Source organism: Serinus canaria, chromosome 22, assembly GCF_022539315.1.
Source record: "Serinus canaria isolate serCan28SL12 chromosome 22, serCan2020, whole genome shotgun sequence".
NCBI lineage: Eukaryota > Metazoa > Chordata > Aves > Passeriformes > Fringillidae > Serinus > Serinus canaria.
The window spans coordinates 4296804-4312804 of NC_066335.1; the positions used below are offsets into that span (position 1 = coordinate 4296804).

Here is a 16001-nt window from a genome sequence, read left to right on the forward strand (position 1 = left end):
TTTTCAGGCCTGGAACATGTGTTCCTGGCACGTTAAATGTGTTACAGATTTCTTTGGAAAATTACTCCTAGGAAAAAACAGACAAGCCAGAGGTTACAAACAAGGAATTTTCCTGTTCTGGCTAAACAGCCAGCACATGTGCTTTTTCAATCAAGGTTAAAAGTTAAAGGAGCCAGCCAGAGACAGCTAATTAATTGCATCCACTACTGCACTGCTAAAAATAGGTCTGTGAAGAGCTGGACTGGAGAGACCTCTGAGGGTCTCACCAGGAATTTGGTAACCAATATCTGCTTGAATTTATGTTTCTGTAGGGACTCTGTAATGCTTACAAATGAGAGGAAGGTAGAAAATAAGGAAGCAAAAATTCTTTCGGTGTTCCCAAACCACTTTGCTGTTAGAGAGCTGGAATCAAGTGTTGAGCTGCTGCTTTAAAAAGTCCAGCCCCTGAAAAGCTGTGTAGGGTGCAGTAATCATCAGTGACCTGTGCAGCCCCTTCCAGAGGGGCTCCTTCTTTTTCTTCCTTTAATGTTATCCCAAAGTCCTGAAGGAGCTGCACACTTAACTCACCGTTAGGCAGCTGCTTCCATGGGAAGAATAAAGCACCCTATGTGTGCTGCTCCTGTGCCCTGCTTTATATGGAAAAAGACAACTGCAGCTAGGCTAAGTAGCACAGGGGTGTTTGTTTACAGGCTGCTTACCTGCATGTGCCTGACCTGCTCCTCAAAACCTTTTTCCCCAGGCAAATAGGGGAGAACCTGATCGTGCCAGGGGGAGTGAAAACTATTGAGGCCCACGGCAGGATGGTGATTCCTGGAGGGATTGACGTCCACACCCGGTTCCAGATGCCAGAGCAGGGAATGACATCTGCTGATGATTTCTTCCAAGGGACCAAGGCTGCATTGGCTGGGGGCACCACCATGATCAGTAAGTACCTGCTTTCCTCTTCCAGCAAAGCTGGGCTTTTCTCTTTCCCAGATAAGAGCAGGAGCTGTGGGAGCCACCTTGTTCTGAACCAGTGGGTGATGCCTGGCCAGGTTGCCGGGAAAACTTGTGGGAGTAGGGGTGGAAAAGCAGGACCCCAGGATTTCCCCATCTTGCAGTTGGCACTCATTTCATTTGTCTTCCCTTGCTGGTGGTGTGACTTCAGCAGGCTTTTGGGTCTGCTCCTGCTGGAACCAGTTTCTCTGTGACCTCTGGCTCCAGAGTGAGGAGCAGATCCCCCCTTCCTGTGCCTTGGTCTCTTGTCTGTGGAGAGATATCTATTGTGTTTCTCACACCCAGAAGCCTGATGCCAGTGTTCAGTGTGTCTTTGAAAACTGGACCACTTATGTCAGGATCTGCTTTAGCCGCCAGGATTTTTTAATGTAGCTCCACTTGTGCTCATCTCCTCCTTTGGAGAAAGAGAGGAATTGTGAAGTAAAAATACCTCAAAATAAAAAAGCAGACTGTTGTGCTGGCAGCAGGATTAGATACTTTTGGTATCTAATCTAATCCCTTCTGCCTCTAAAAAGCCTGGAAGTCATTCCTGAGGCAATCTGTCCCTGCTTATGTTGGCCACAGGATCTTAAAAATCCACAAGCAAGTCATAGTCATAACCTTGTAGCTTTGTTTGAACCAGAGGAAAAAACCAAACCCCTCTGTTGCAGGGCAGCTGATCAGGTGTAAAAATCTGCCATGGTGTCCCAGGCTGTGTTGCTGCATGTGGGAATGAGGAATAAAGGTGAAGTGATCCAAAAGTGATCTGAGCATCTCACAGTCTTTCATGGACTCTCAGGTGCTGCCATTCCACAAGAGGGGAGTTCAGGTACAGAGGGATAAAAGAAGCTGTTTCAGAACATGTGTCTGTGTCTCTTGTCCAGACTGTGGGTATAAGGAGATCTTAGGCACAGCCAGGAACCAGCTTAACTCTCCTCAGTTCCAACCAAGCTCTGCATGGACTGGAACATCCTCATCCCTCAGAGCGTGGCTGTGAGCAGTCCTTGATCCCTGGCCTGCTGGGTGGACTTGGATGGATTGACAGGAGGCTGGAAGTAGGTCTTAGTTGGATGCTTCAAAGAAATACTCTTAAAATAACTTGGGAAATTATTTTTCATAACATTTTCACTTCAGAGTGTGAGGTTTGTGTCTGAAGATAATCTCACCTGCACAGAGATGTGGCTGTGGATGGTCCCTTTGTGCACACTAATACCCAGTTCTCCTTCAAATCTTTGCTGTCAATTTAAATCCATAGCACTGAAATGGTTTTTATTTTCAGCCTTAGTTCATTGACTTTGTTTCACTGGTTGTTCCTTTGTTAGAGTACCTGGTTCACACTTGAATTATCATTTTGTTCTTCCTTGTTAAGTTGAATTAGATCAAAATAACATTCTCTGTCATCTGCATGTGACCTTTCAGCAGCACTGTTCCCCTCAGTGGCACTTTTTGAAAGTAGAAATTGGTTTGGCAAATTTTTTATGGAGTAGCCCTTTACTTTGGATGCCTAATTTTGCCTCTGCAGAGCCTCCTGTTTCAGAAATCTTTTATGTGTGTAAATATTTATGGCCTTTATGCCTGTGGTACCCGAATACTTCACTAATGATAATGTAATGCTTTTCTGAGTTAGGGAGGTGGGGGGAGAATACCCCATTTTACAATTTCTCCTTTTACAGCCGTGAAAATGAGCATAATTTGGATTATGTCCATGAGCAAACCATTTAGAGGAGGCTAGGGATTAAACCAGATCCTGAGTATCTCAGATAAAGACACCAAAATACAAAATCATCTCTGAACAACAAAAAAATCTTCCTGAGACTGCAGCAAGGACTAATTGTTTCTGGTAGGTGGGAATCAGCAGCTGGAGCAGCAGAAAGCAGGATGAATGATCCTGATGAGTAGACTTCAAAGCTTTGTAGCCTCTGCCCTGTGTCAGCTCAGCTGTTTCTCTAAGCAAAATTACAGCATTTGGAAAAGTTCTTCCACAGTGGAGCTCTGGTCAACACTCTCTTGGTGGGTGGCCCTTGGGCTTCCCCAGAGCTGGTGGGAGTTGTGGTGGATGGCAACATTTTTTCTCTTATGATTAAGAGGACAATATTTAGTGAACTGGATTCACAATATCACAAATTGCAGCCTGAAAATGACACTCTTATGTCATTGTGTGTTTTAAATGCTGAGATTTTGCAAAGAGAATCTGCTCCTCTTGTGGACTTGTATCCAGCTGTGTCTCTGTTCTTCAGTCTTTTTTAGGAAAAACCACCTATTTATGGATATGAGATCTGTGGAAAAAAACACCCAATTTCCTCATTAGTGCTTTAAGCAAACTTTGTATGATTTAGTTACAAATACCTTTACTCCATCTGTTTCTCTGCTCTATGCATAACCCTCACTTTGGGCACACAAACAGCTTCCTTAGCTTCATGCTTCAATTTATTTCACATTTTTGTGCTGGGGGGCACTTTAAGGCTGTTTACTTTACAATCATTTTAGAGAAATATTTATTTTGCATGTGGTTTTCAGTAAAATTGAACCGAGAGCCTTGGATAGGTTTCCACTGATGGTTGGTTTATAAAAATTGTGGGTGAAATTCTGACTTAGGTGAATTTTGGCATCGATCTGCAGTGCCAGGAATTCATCTGGAGGATCTGCTTTGGTGAACCTCATTTTCAGCTCAGATGAAATTCAATGTTGCCCCTTGAATTCTCATGGCAGACACATTCAAGGAATGCAGAAGAATGTAACCTGCTTTTTCCAAGCCGTGTCCTCATTTGCTTGTTCCCCTCTAAATTCATCCCTGCAGCATCAGGGAAGGGGAATCAGATGGGTCCTGGTGTCAAATGGAACAATTGTGTGTTTTCTGTGGCACCAGGGCACATTTATCCTAGTGGGAAGCAGATCTGGCTCCAATCCAGGGCTTCCCAGCCGAACAGGGAAAAGGGGCTGGGGGTGAGGATCCAAGTCTGCCCTTTTGTCTCTCTGTCCCTTGCTTTCCTGAGCCCTCCCTAGGTTGCTTCACTTAGGAGTTAGAGCTGATTGCTTTTTCTGCTGGCTCCCCTGAGGCCATCTGAGCAGGAATTCCAGCTATGATCCTTCTGTCTCTCCCCTCTGCAGTGCCAGAGGCAAGGCTCCAGCTGACTTTGCTAACAGAGGAACAAACAGAGTTGGTTTTGCCTGAAATGATGTATTGTGATATCTTTGTTTTTCTGCAGTGACAATTTGCACAGTCCTTTTCTTGGTCCCCACCTTAGAAAAACACTGGTGTGGGTATGTTTGCTGAAAAGCCCTCCCTCTGGGTTTTAGGATAACATTGCTCTGGGAAAAAAACTTGGATTCTCGCCCTTTTGAAATGTCAGAATGCAATGTTTAGGCATTAAGTTGAAAGGAGAATTCCAGAATGCTCCACAGAGAATTTTGATGGAGAGAAGAGTATTAGATATGTTCCAACCTGTTCTAGTTGCTTCCCTAAACTTTCCTGAGTTCCATGGAAAGAGACCAGTCCTTCCAGGGTTTTGGAAAAGGACTCTGTCTGAAGTTGCCCTTTACAAGAGGCCAAAGTTTTGTGAGCTAAAAATGACATTTTTCATAGACTCACAAACCATCCTGAGTTGCAGGGGATGGTCCCCAAGGATCACCAAAGGCCAGTGCCTGGCTCTGCACAAGACACACCTATTTTTGAGTCCCTGTTTTCCCAACCTGAGCTAGGTTAATACTCCGGCATACAACCCAATCCCTGGAGCTGTTGGAGGAGGAAGAATCCCTGCTAGGAACAGGGTGGCCTCCTGGAGCCTGTTGATGATTTGGTTGCTGATTAACTGTGATGGGTGAAATCCCCATCAAAATCAGTTGAAGAGCTCCCCCTGATTTGAGCAAGGGCAGGATTGCCTCTCTGCTCCCAGCCCTGCAGAAGGGATGAAAAAGTTAAGCTCTGTATATTTACTGGCTGAGTGATCCCTGAGCCTGTTAAATGTCCCAGTGAGAACTCCATCCATCCAGGCCAGCTCCCACACACATTTGAGCCCCTCCTCCCAGACTCTGCTTCTTCTCTGGTATCTGCTGTCCTTGGGTGAAATCTCTTGCTGACATTGCCTCTCTTGACTCAGTCAACCACTGTTATAATCATACAGAGAAATTACAGTGGGAGAAATGATAGCTTTTTCTGGCCTGGTGGCTTGGAAGCCAGCAGCCTTTTGAACTCGAGCAGCAGTTATCCTAATGACATGGGGAGGGAAGGCTGGGGAGGGGAGCCTGTGTATCTTGGGAAGTTCAGGAAATGAAGGGGAGCCTCGCATGGGCTGCTGTTGGCTCCCTAATTCCTGACCCTGCTATTAAAGAGCTCCTGTGGGCTGCATGGCAGGGGTTTGAGCAGGGTTTGAGCTGCCCAGCTACAATCCAACTCAAAGTGAGGTGACACCAGGCCTCCCAGGTCATTCTGAAGATCACCACCTTGCTGGAAGGAGATGTTTCTAATCAGGAATGATTCCTCACTGCTTGGGTTTTGATCTAAGTGTGACAGAGAATGCCCCAAAGGAGATCAGACTCTGTGATAGTCTCAGCTTAAAGTGGGGTTTAGACAGGATGAGGGTGTGGGGTGGTATTTAAACCCAGCAGTGGTGATTAAATTCTATTCTACCTGACTGGGTGCATTTATTTTGTATTATTAGGGTTAGTCCTGTGCTGGTCTAGAGTCTAAATGGTGAGAGGAGGAGGAGGGAAGCAGAGACAGAAGGAGGTGACAGCCGTGGTCAGGCAGGGACTTGTGGCTGAGCTGGCATTATAAAACCAAGTATTTTGCATCCAAGAGCAGCAACCACAGAGCTGCAGTGTCTCTCCAGGTCCCTGGCTGTGTGTACACAGCACTGCATCGTTCCACGGGCACCAGCCCCAGTTTTGTTTCTCTTTGCACCCAGAGATGAAAGAGGAACTGTGCGCTGGGAGCAGCCCTGCAGATGGACTGCCCTGACTCTGGAACTCGTTTCTCTTTCTGGCAGTACTTCCTCTGCCCCAAAGAAATGTTTAATTCTCTAGAAATGTAGTGAAAATGTCTACACATTATTGGGGATTTCTGTGAGTGGGAATCCTTGCTCTCTGTGACTGGAATAATGACATCACCACACAGAGGTGCAGAGTCCCTCCTGCCCTGTGCCTCCTCTCTCCAGCTCCCCTTGGTCCTTTTTACACCTCCAAAACCAACCTTGGCCCCGATTCACCCTAAATCTCTTTGCTTCACCAGCTCCCAGCTTCCTGCTGCTGTGTTTGTACCTTTCATTCAGGGCAAGCTTAAAATCCTTAATGAGAAAGTGGGGCTGTAAGCAGAGCTGGGCAGTTCTCTGGTGTGAGCTTCCCTTCCCGAGCTTTTAAACCCCTCTAAGTCCATTAGGCTCTGCCTGCAGTGGATTGTGCAGCCTCTGTCTGGGGCTTGCTCTGCTCCCAGCATCCCAGCAGTGCTGGATGGGATCCCCCATTGTTCTGGTGGGGATTCCAGTGGGGGCTCATGGGGATCTGCCAAGTCCTTGATGTCCTTTGCCAGAGAGCGCAGGAGGAAACAGCTGTGCAGACCTCAGATGTGTTATGTGTTTCTGTGTGTGCTGAAGAGGCATTTTTTGACCCTTTGGGCTGGAGCTATTGTTTGCCACCTCTCTGTGCTGTGAGGAATAGGATCCTTGAGGAGCACACAGGGACTCGGGGGCTGTATGACTGTGTCTGGGGTGATGCAGGAGACCTGTGGTGTGGTGAGTGTTTAATGCTGGCTGTCACATACTCAGCTGGGACATCATCCCCCCTTAGTGCTGAAAGGTGAAATCATTCCTCCTGGTGTTGGGCTGTAGTCCTGTGAAACCTCTGCAGTCTAGGCTGGCTTATTTTTGAGTCAATCAGGAGATTTTTCCCTATTTTCCTTCCCTAGAGCTGCTGGGGATCCTTCCCCTTGCTCCTCTCCATCCTTCTGCCTCTTGGTAGCAGTGACTTTTTTAAAGAGCAGGTGAGGGGTCCCTTTGTTTGTTTTGAGCCATTCTGCTCCAGCCTCTCTCTGTGCAGGAAGGAGGGGATGGAATCAATTCCACGCGTGCTGGAGTTTGGTTTAGTTTGGAACACACGAGTGCTGGAGTGGCAGCAGTTCTGACAGTGCAGATGTGACTGACTTAGATTTTTTCATGCATCCAAAAAGAGATGTATTTCAGGAGAAATTAACCTGTGTTGTCTGTTGATGCAATAGCACTTAATGTCTCCTATTCCATTTAATGCTGGGGATCAATGATGCTGCCTTCCCACTGTGGGGGAAGAGTTCTTTTGCTTGAAGAGCTGCTTTGAAGTGCTTTTCTTACAGAATCACTGAATGGTTTGGGTTGGAAGAGACCTTAAAGATCATCTTGTTCTACCCCTCGCCATGGGCAGGGTACCACCCACTACCCAGATGGTTCCAAGCCATGTCCAGCCTGTCCTTAAACACTTCCAGGGATGGGGAACCTGAGCCAGGGCCTCACCACCCTTATAATAAAGAATTTCTTCCTAATACGTCATTTAAACCTGCCTTCCTCCTGCTTAAGGCCACCTTCCTTGCCCTATGATTACATGCCCTTGTGAAAAGTTCCAAAAATCCCCAAATTCTTGCTTTCTTTGTCCAGTGCTCTCCTCCCCAAGTTGCAGGCCTTAGAGATGACACAGAAGAGCCAGCGGCTCTCTCTGATGTGCTGTGTCTCACCCAGCCACTTACATCAATGGAAAATGTACAAGAAGTTTTCATGGGGCCTGGTGTAAAAGTTGGCTCCTCCAGGTTTGCTGTGGATGGAAAAAAAAATCTTAAAAAATAAAATGAAATTATCCACCTTGCTTCTTATAGCATCATTAACTGCTTGTGATAGGTTTTCAGAGCATGTGGGTTAGGCCTTGCTAGATGAAGTCTTAATCACCTTCGAGTCTTGACAAGATCTTCAAAGAAGCAGCAGGAAGTGGTACCTCCAGCTTTTTCCTTGGCCGTTTTTCTGGGCAGGGAATTTTCGCCTCCCCACCAGTGTTCAACACCTTGGCTGCTTTTGCCTTCCTGTGGGCTTGACTCAGCAGAAAATGCCCTGGTCAGGCAGGACCTTTCAGCTCTCCACGTTGGAAATTAGCTCTGTGTGCCACGGGAGGGAAGCAAGTGGAGCCTGAAAGAAGCAAAGGCTGTAACCAACTGCAGGATTCCCCGCTTGGGATGGATTTAGAGTGCTGCCTGTGCAGTGGGATTTGATGTCTTTGATCAGCAAAGCCTTTTTTCCCCCCTCTTTCCTTCAGCCCCAGTGCCTTTAGAGTTTGTAGATCCCATCTGTTTCTTAGAAACTGGATTTCTTTTTTTAATCTTTCTGGTGAGAGGGAGAATTGTTTGAGGAATACAAATGAGCTCCTCCTGTCTGGCACACTTAAATCACACTCAGGAACTGCCAGTTGTTAGCAGCTTGGGGCTGTGCCTGCATCTTTTCACAGCCCTCACTCCCATGGAAGCTGTGTGCTTTTGCAAGGAATGTAGGGATGGACATTTACAAGTTATGGCTTCTGGGAGAGCTCTTTTCTTCCCTTGATACCCTGCAGTTGGTGTTGGGACCTCCTCTGTGACAATGGGAATGTCATTCCATTTCTCCATGCTGGTTGCTGCCTGTCTATAATGGGAGGTGGCTTTGTTGCTGAGGGGTTGTGGTTTTAATTCAAATTAATTAAGCTCACCTAGAGCCTCATATCATAAGTAAAAAGTGATTATTTTTGTGAAGAGCTACCTGAGAAGCTGGTGTGGGCAGCACTGGAAGTAAGGAGATAATCCCTGTCCTTCCCACTTGACATCTGTAGATCCAGAGGAGAGTGCTTTTGGTTCCTATTGTAGGTAAAAGGAGGAACTTGTAGATATCACATGCAAATGTGAACTGGGAGATGCTTTGGTTGGTTTTCAGAGCCCAGCAAAAAGGGCTCAGCTTTCAGAAGCCTCCCTTTCAGCCACTTATCTGAGTATGTTTCCAGCACATTGCTTTTGTCCCTAGAAGCAGCTACATATGTACAGCGTGGATATTTTTGGAATCTGGGGGACTCAATGGGGGTGTTTTACATATGAATGAAATTCCCTTGCACAGCCTCCAAGCAGCAGGAACTGGGGAAGGAGTTCCTGGAGACCCCTCCCAAATTATTGCACAGCACTGAGTTGGTGCAGGGAAGGGGGAAGGCTCCTAAACTGCAACAGCCTGAGTGGTTTGTGCCTCCAAACTGGGGCTCTTCATGGGCCTGGCAAGATTCCAGACTCCTTGAAAAGCCAGGCAAGGCCAGTCCAGCAGCCAGGGGCTTTGTCACAGGATTCTCTGTTCAAATATTCCAATATTCAAAAAAATCTCGTTCCAGAGTCGCTGTCAGTTAATGATACTGTCCAGCAGGCTTTTCTTTACTTCAGATTAGATTTCTGAGGATTAGTATCAGTGTCCCAAGAGAAGAGTTCAGCTACTGATGGGCTACAAAGGACTTTTCTGCCTGATGGGTAGAGACTCTTTTCACTGTGAATGGAAAGAGTTCTGGAAAGCCTTTGTAGCGCAGCTGAGAAAACACACTTCTGCAGCCTGTTCTTAGAAGCAGAATTGGGCCATGGAACCCAGAGCTGAGGACTCTGAACCAGTCAGTCCTTCTGCAATGCAAACATTTCATAAAGGGAAAGGTGGCAGCTCTATGGAGCAATTCCCACTAAGCCATCCTGCCCAGATCCAGGGGCAATTCTGGCTGTCCATGGAATCCCAGAATGTTTTGGGTTGGAAGGGACTTTAAAGTCCATCTAGTCCCACTCCCTGCCATGGGCAGAGACACTCCCACTATCCCAGGTTGCTCCAACCCCTATCCAGCCTGGCCTTGGACAGGAATGGGGCAGCCACAGATTTCTGGACAACTTGTGCCAAGGCCTCCCCACCCTTATAGTAAAGAATTTCCTTCTAATACCACATTTGAGACAGGAAATTAAGCTGAGGTGTAGAAAGCAAGAGTTGCCCCTAAAGACTTGGTGCACGGATAAAACCAAAGTTAGATCTTGTGTGTAGGAGTTTCCCAAACCAGTTTGCCACAGGATGGGTGTCTCTCTTTGGGTGGGCAGCTCGTGTGCTGCCCAGGAGTGATGCTCTGTGCCCCAAACCTTGGACTCTTTGCAGGTCTAGGAAGACACCAGCCAGGCTGGGCTGGCTCAGAGCTGGAAGAGGAAGTTCAGCAGCTTGGGGAACATGCCACAGGAGTCCCTGTTTAAACAGGGGATAACCTAGTTAGGACCTCCCACAGGTTAATGATTTCAGCAAGCACAAGAGCTGATTTCCAGGCAATATTAGTGCCACAGAGTGGAGAGAACACCTGCAGATAGGCAGGTGTGGTCAGGAAAGGGCTGTGTGAGGAGCAGATGTGCTGCTTGATCCTTGTCCTTTGGTGGAAACCAGGTTCTGCTGCACCTCCCACCAGATTTTCTCCATAAACATTTAGGTCTGATTCAGCCCTCACTTCCCTGCCTGCAGTTGTGTAAGAGTGGTTTGAGTGGGAACAGGACGGGGACTGCTGGTATTGTAGCAGAAGGGGCTGTGGTTTGGTGGTGGTGGGTGACAACTTCCTCCGTGGAACATGATGTCACCTTGTTACAGTCATGAGGAGAGGAAGTGTCTGGTTCTCATCCGGGCATGGGAGATGTTTATTTGACAAATACAGGGTTTTTATTTTCCCCATTTCTCTCACAAGCTGTGTTAATAAAAAGTGCTTGTGTAGAATCAGAGCTCTTCACATTGAGTTTATTTTTGAGGGGGAAAACCACCAACTTTTCCAATCCCAAACACACAAAGCCCTCTCAGGACCACTACAAATTTCCATTGTAAAAACTGGCATCCCACAGTCATGTTCATCTTCATCTCCAACACCCCTGAGACAACCCTGGGCCGTGACATGAAGGTGAGAATCCAAAACTTGGTGAGAAAATTGCTAATCCAGAACTGTTCCAGCTTCCCAGCGAGTGGAAAAAGCCCAAGGGGCAGGACACATCTCCAGTGACCTGAGAGGGACAGGGCTGGATCGTGGCACGTGATCTTTTGCCCTCCTGTGTCTAACCAGCTCTTGCCCCTTGGATGTGTTATTAATTCTTGTGTTGACTTGAAAGTCATGGCTACAAACAGAGGTTTTTTTCTATCTCGGTCCCTCAAGGATTACAGACCAATTCATATGGAAGCCTTTGAAGTTCTGTGTGCTCTTTTCATGGCCTTCAAGTGTGGAGTAATGCCTGAAAGAAAGGATAAATCTTGGAACCACTTACATTTCTCTTTTGAACTTGGTTCCCCTCCTTCTCTGCCATGGTGACCTCCTGAGATACAATAAATATGTACTGGGAAGAGATGGAGCCTTTTCTTTGATCTGACCTTAATATGCTGCCATGCCACCTGCAGGGGAGGGTTATTAATTATTGTATGAATTCTTTATGTTTGTGTCCAGCTGGCCTCAAATTGTTAATTGTATTTTGGATGTAATCAGCCAAAAGGGCAAGTGAAATATCTGTATGACATCAGTGAGGGAATAAGGGAGTGTTGCAGTCTGAAAAAGTTATCAGTGGAGCACGGATGTGTCTGATTCTCCTGAGCCTGGTCCAGCTTCTGATTTCTGTGCATCAGGTCTTATAAGCTGGATCTGAACTGACAGAAAACAACATGTGATGTCATTTAGGCTGCCTTTACTATGAGTTTGGCAGGTGTGTACAGGAGATCAGTCCTTGGGTAGTTGTATTAGCACCATAAATGCTGTTCTGTGCAGGGCTGTCTCTTCAGAATAATCTCTTTATTCCAGTATCTTTTCTTGGGGAAGGGGGGCAGGGGGAGGGGAACAAGAATAAAACATTGTGCGAATAAATCCCCACAAATACACAGCAGGAAATCTGCTTGCTGGAGCCAGGGTGTGAAGAAAATCCTTAATTTAATTTCTCTTTAGCTGAGGTGCATCAGGTCTAGGGAGCAGTTTCCTTCAAAGTGATTTTGTTGCTGTCCTTCCTTTTCCCAGATAAAACCCACAACCCAGAGTGTGGTTTAGAGGAAGAATTGGGATGGAATCAGAAAAAAGGAGGTGTGAGGCTCTTCTGGATTGCTTGATTTGGGATTTTTGAGCTCAGAGAAGGGCTGTGGTCTCTGGATGGGTGCAGGGCTGCTTAGCTGGAAATTGGGGTTTAATACTTAAATCAGAATTTTTGCTGTTGAAAATAGCTTTTTACTGGATGAGACAGCTTTTGGTAGCTCAATTCCTTGACACATAGAAGGGCCATGATGCATAAAGGTAGAAGAAATTGTGATATTTTACCAGCTGAGAATTTGAAGCCCCTGGATGAAATAAGGTCTGTGATTATGGGATAATATGGGTCAGTCAAGGGCCTGATTTTCAGGTCACAGAGATTGATTTTATTCCTCTTGCTTTCACAGAATTACTCCCAGTTCACATCAGTGCCTGGAGAATATTCCTCCAGCCGCAGCCTGACAACTCCAGACTTCTAAGTAGGGACCTGTGCAATTACCAGGGCTGAATTTAATTACAGCCTCTCAATAAAATGACTTGTGACAGAATGTACAGCTCAATAAATTCACCAGATTTCATCACACGCCGTTGCTGTGGGGATTAAGTAGTATTAAAAAGGCAGATGTGTTTATAGTGATCAAGCTGCTATTTAAATTTTTGGGTAGGGGAGATCTGCCTGCTAACAGTTAAGCTTAAATGTTAAGGATTTTCACCTTATAAACCCCTCTTAAACAATAGGCACATTTAGTGCTGGTAGGAGCAAGAAATAATGTATAAAACTGCAGTCCGTAATAGCAACTGGAGCCCTGAATACGTGGTTTTTAGTACATACACAATTTGGTAACATCTGACCCTAACTCATGTTTATATTGTACATTTCAAACAGTTTTTCTCCTTTCTGGTAGTGGCATTCATGAGCTGAAGCCCCAGAAAATTTTCATGCGTGCTTTGGATGACATTTAATTAAACCAGTTGAAAAAAATCCTTTCCAGTGGAAAGCTGGAAGCATGGGCTATTAATAGAAGCTCCAGGAATGGGTTGTTTGCAAGCCAAGGCTTGCTCAACTGAGGCCGGATGCAAAAAAATAAAAAAAAATGCACATGCCACAATGCCAGGAAGCTATAAAAGCCATTAATCCCCACCCATGAGCACATCCATCCCAAAAGCAGAGTTTGGTTTCAAGGTGAGGCAAAGAGCTAGATCCAGCTCTCTCTCTGAAGCAATAAATTCTCTGGAGTTTAGCAAGGGGTCAAAAATATAAACGCATTGCTCTTCATCTACATTTTTTTTTTTTAATTTGAGAGAGATTCCAAGTGCCAAAAAGAGATCATATGGGGATTTTTCTGACTCTGGTCTCAGAGCATCCTGCAGGCTGTTGGGTAATTCCCCCGCCTTCTGTGCTGGATCCCTCTTGCCCATCTCCCTTCTTGCTCAGGGTGTAGGTACCACTCTGCTCCAGGAAAGCTCTTCAGGAGCAGAAAGCCCCTGAGTTTGGAAAAGGGAGCCAAGATGTGATGCAACATTTCCTAAAGCGACCGTTTAAAGCTGAGATTGGCACCATTTTCAGTGGGCTGTGGAAGTGGTTTTAAAGTCTGGGAGCAGCTGGATGAAGACAAGGAGGTGTTTCAAGCCAACCTTAACTGTAGTTCAGCTTTTAGGCTGCTCTTTCTGGAATCACTTGTTGGATTTGATCTGTGTGGGTCCCTTCCAGCTCAGGGTATTCCATGATTCTGTGAATTGGGCAAAAATGCAGTAGGAGCGATCTGAACTTCAAAACGGGATTGTGCTGGGATCTGATTTAAGTACAGGTTTTATGTTAATACATGATAAGGATGTGTTAATAATGGATTATTCTAGCACTTAATATAAAGTGCTGCTAGCACTTCTAACCTTTTTTCCATGATTTTTCCTTGCTTACATTAAAACAACACTGCTTTATTTTCCCCAGCCTTGGAGCATTTCATCCGTTCCCCTAAGTTTTTACTTCCCCTTTCATTTCACACCCAGTTATCTTCCCACCAGCATCTAATCAGTTTGGCCCATGAGATACAGAATATTCCAGCGTGGCTGGGTGATGGCTTTGGTGCAGAAGAGCCACATGGATCACCCAGTGTTGTTCTCTCACTTCAGCTCATTGTCTGCCTTTAATCCTGAGCCGATTAATCTGCCCGAGGAGGAGTTAAGGACCCTGGGCTGAGCGGGGCAGGCAAGAAAACAGCCCTGGCTGGTGGTGGGTGGGAGCTGGAACACTGGGAAGCAGGAGCAGGTGCACCTTGTAAGCCTGTGTGTAATGACAGGAGAGCCAAACCAGGAATGGGAAGGGTAATTTAGAGTCTGGATGATTAGGGCTGGAGCATTTGTGTTCACTGGTGCTCAATTCTCACTGCCCTCAGAGGGAGGTTAGAGCTTGGATTGTCTGAGAGAAAGACAGACTGTCCAGGTGTTTTGGAATCCTGTCATTGTTTAACAAGGGAAAAATTAGAATACTTGTAATGTATAAAATAGTTTTTCTAATTTTTTTGAGGAAGTTCCTTTGCTGGTGTAACAGCCTTGTTTGCCCTCAGCCATGGGCTGCTGCATTTTGGGCTCTGCAGCTCAAAAGGTTAAAAGAATAATCTACAGAATGTTTTCTGCTCTTAGCTGAGAAACCAGTGTAACCCTGAGCTTGGCTTTGCCCTGTGCCTTGTTGAGAGTGTGTTAAATAAAGAGAAATGTTGGGGTTAGACCTGAATTTCACTCAGATTCAGGGACCCTCTACAAGGCCCACAAAGCTATTTATTTCTTCTTTGAAGATTTCAGCACTGGTGAAGTGATTCTTACATTATCTTTTCCTTTTCTTTTTGGGTTTTTTTTTTTTTTTTTTCCTCTCCGTTTTGTTTTTGGAACAAGCTTTTAGTTTAAAAATGAGCTGGCAACTTCCTTCTCAGACCTCAAGCAGCTGAATTAATTTGCACAGCACAAAAAATCAACAACAGGAAGAAAACATCTGGGCTGGGAAGCACACAGATCAAGGCTGTGGTGGTGGAGGGAATAAAGGGGTGACAACAACCTGTGTCACTGCAGTTTGTCCTAAGTGTGCCCTGCAGGGGTGGGGTCACCCAGGGATTGAACATTCCTGGTTCCCGAGGTGATGGAAGGAAAGATGGGGCAGTGGGATGGGGTTCCCAGGGAGAAGGAGCACTGTGGGGTCAGGACAGTGCTGCTTTTCCCATGGGAAGCCTCCTGGGAATTCTCCAGGAGGGAGATTTGCTGTGAGCTGGGGTAGGTCAGCCCTTGTGTCCATGGTCCTGGGACAGATCATCCCCAGGGGTCATCCTGGAAGCCTGGGGCTGTGGGAATGTGGTGGGATGGAGCCTCCATCAGCTTCTTGTGCTGCTCTGGAGCACAGAGACCTGAATGAAAAAGCTTTTTGTCTTGCTCTGAGCTCTTGAGCTGTGCCTGAGGGCAGGAAGAAGCTTCTCTGAGCTGCATTTCTGTCTGGCCATCTCAACAGGCAGAAGCAGTTTCAGAGCTCAGTCCTTTCAAGAGCAGATAAAGAGTCAACCTTGACTACTCTCCTTTCCAGGATCTGGGCTCATTTTTATTTATTTGGTCCACCCCAAAGCCCACCCTTGCATGGGGGGATGTAGGCCATGATCTTGCAATGTGTTGCCCCCTCCCATTGCACAGAGGATGAAGAATCGAGCAGACTGCCATTCATGTCTGAGTTTCCTCCAGACCAGGGTTTGCTATTACATCCACTTTCTCCATGCCTTTTGTGCAGCATCCGCTGCTCCTGCTTGCTCTGCTGTGGCAGCATAGCTTCCCTCCTGCCCCAGGGTCAGGTACAGGACCCCAGCTCTTGGGCCCCTCTCCAGGGATGTCCCTGTCACCATGGCTGTCTCTTGGTGTGCTCTGCTGGGTCCTTCCCCTGAATCTCTTCAGACCAATTCAGTCCCAGGGTGCAAAGGCTGTCGCTTACCTTGCACTCTCAGGCTGCTTTCCTGCTGAGTTCTTCCATGTGAATGGAAGTAGTT

The 16001-nt window shown here is 46.3% G+C and overlaps 1 protein-coding gene across 2 annotated transcripts in view; it reads left to right on the forward strand.

Moving 5' to 3' along the window:
- The window catches only part of DPYSL2 (dihydropyrimidinase like 2), a 52162-nt gene that overhangs the window by 13947 nt on the left and 22214 nt on the right, over positions 1 to 16001 (forward strand). For both annotated transcript variants that reach the window (XM_018922711.3, XM_009097715.4), the window contains exon 3: positions 740 to 924. In XM_018922711.3, coding sequence (XP_018778256.1) covers positions 740 to 924 — 185 coding nt within the window. The remainder of the gene's footprint in view (positions 1 to 739; positions 925 to 16001) is intronic.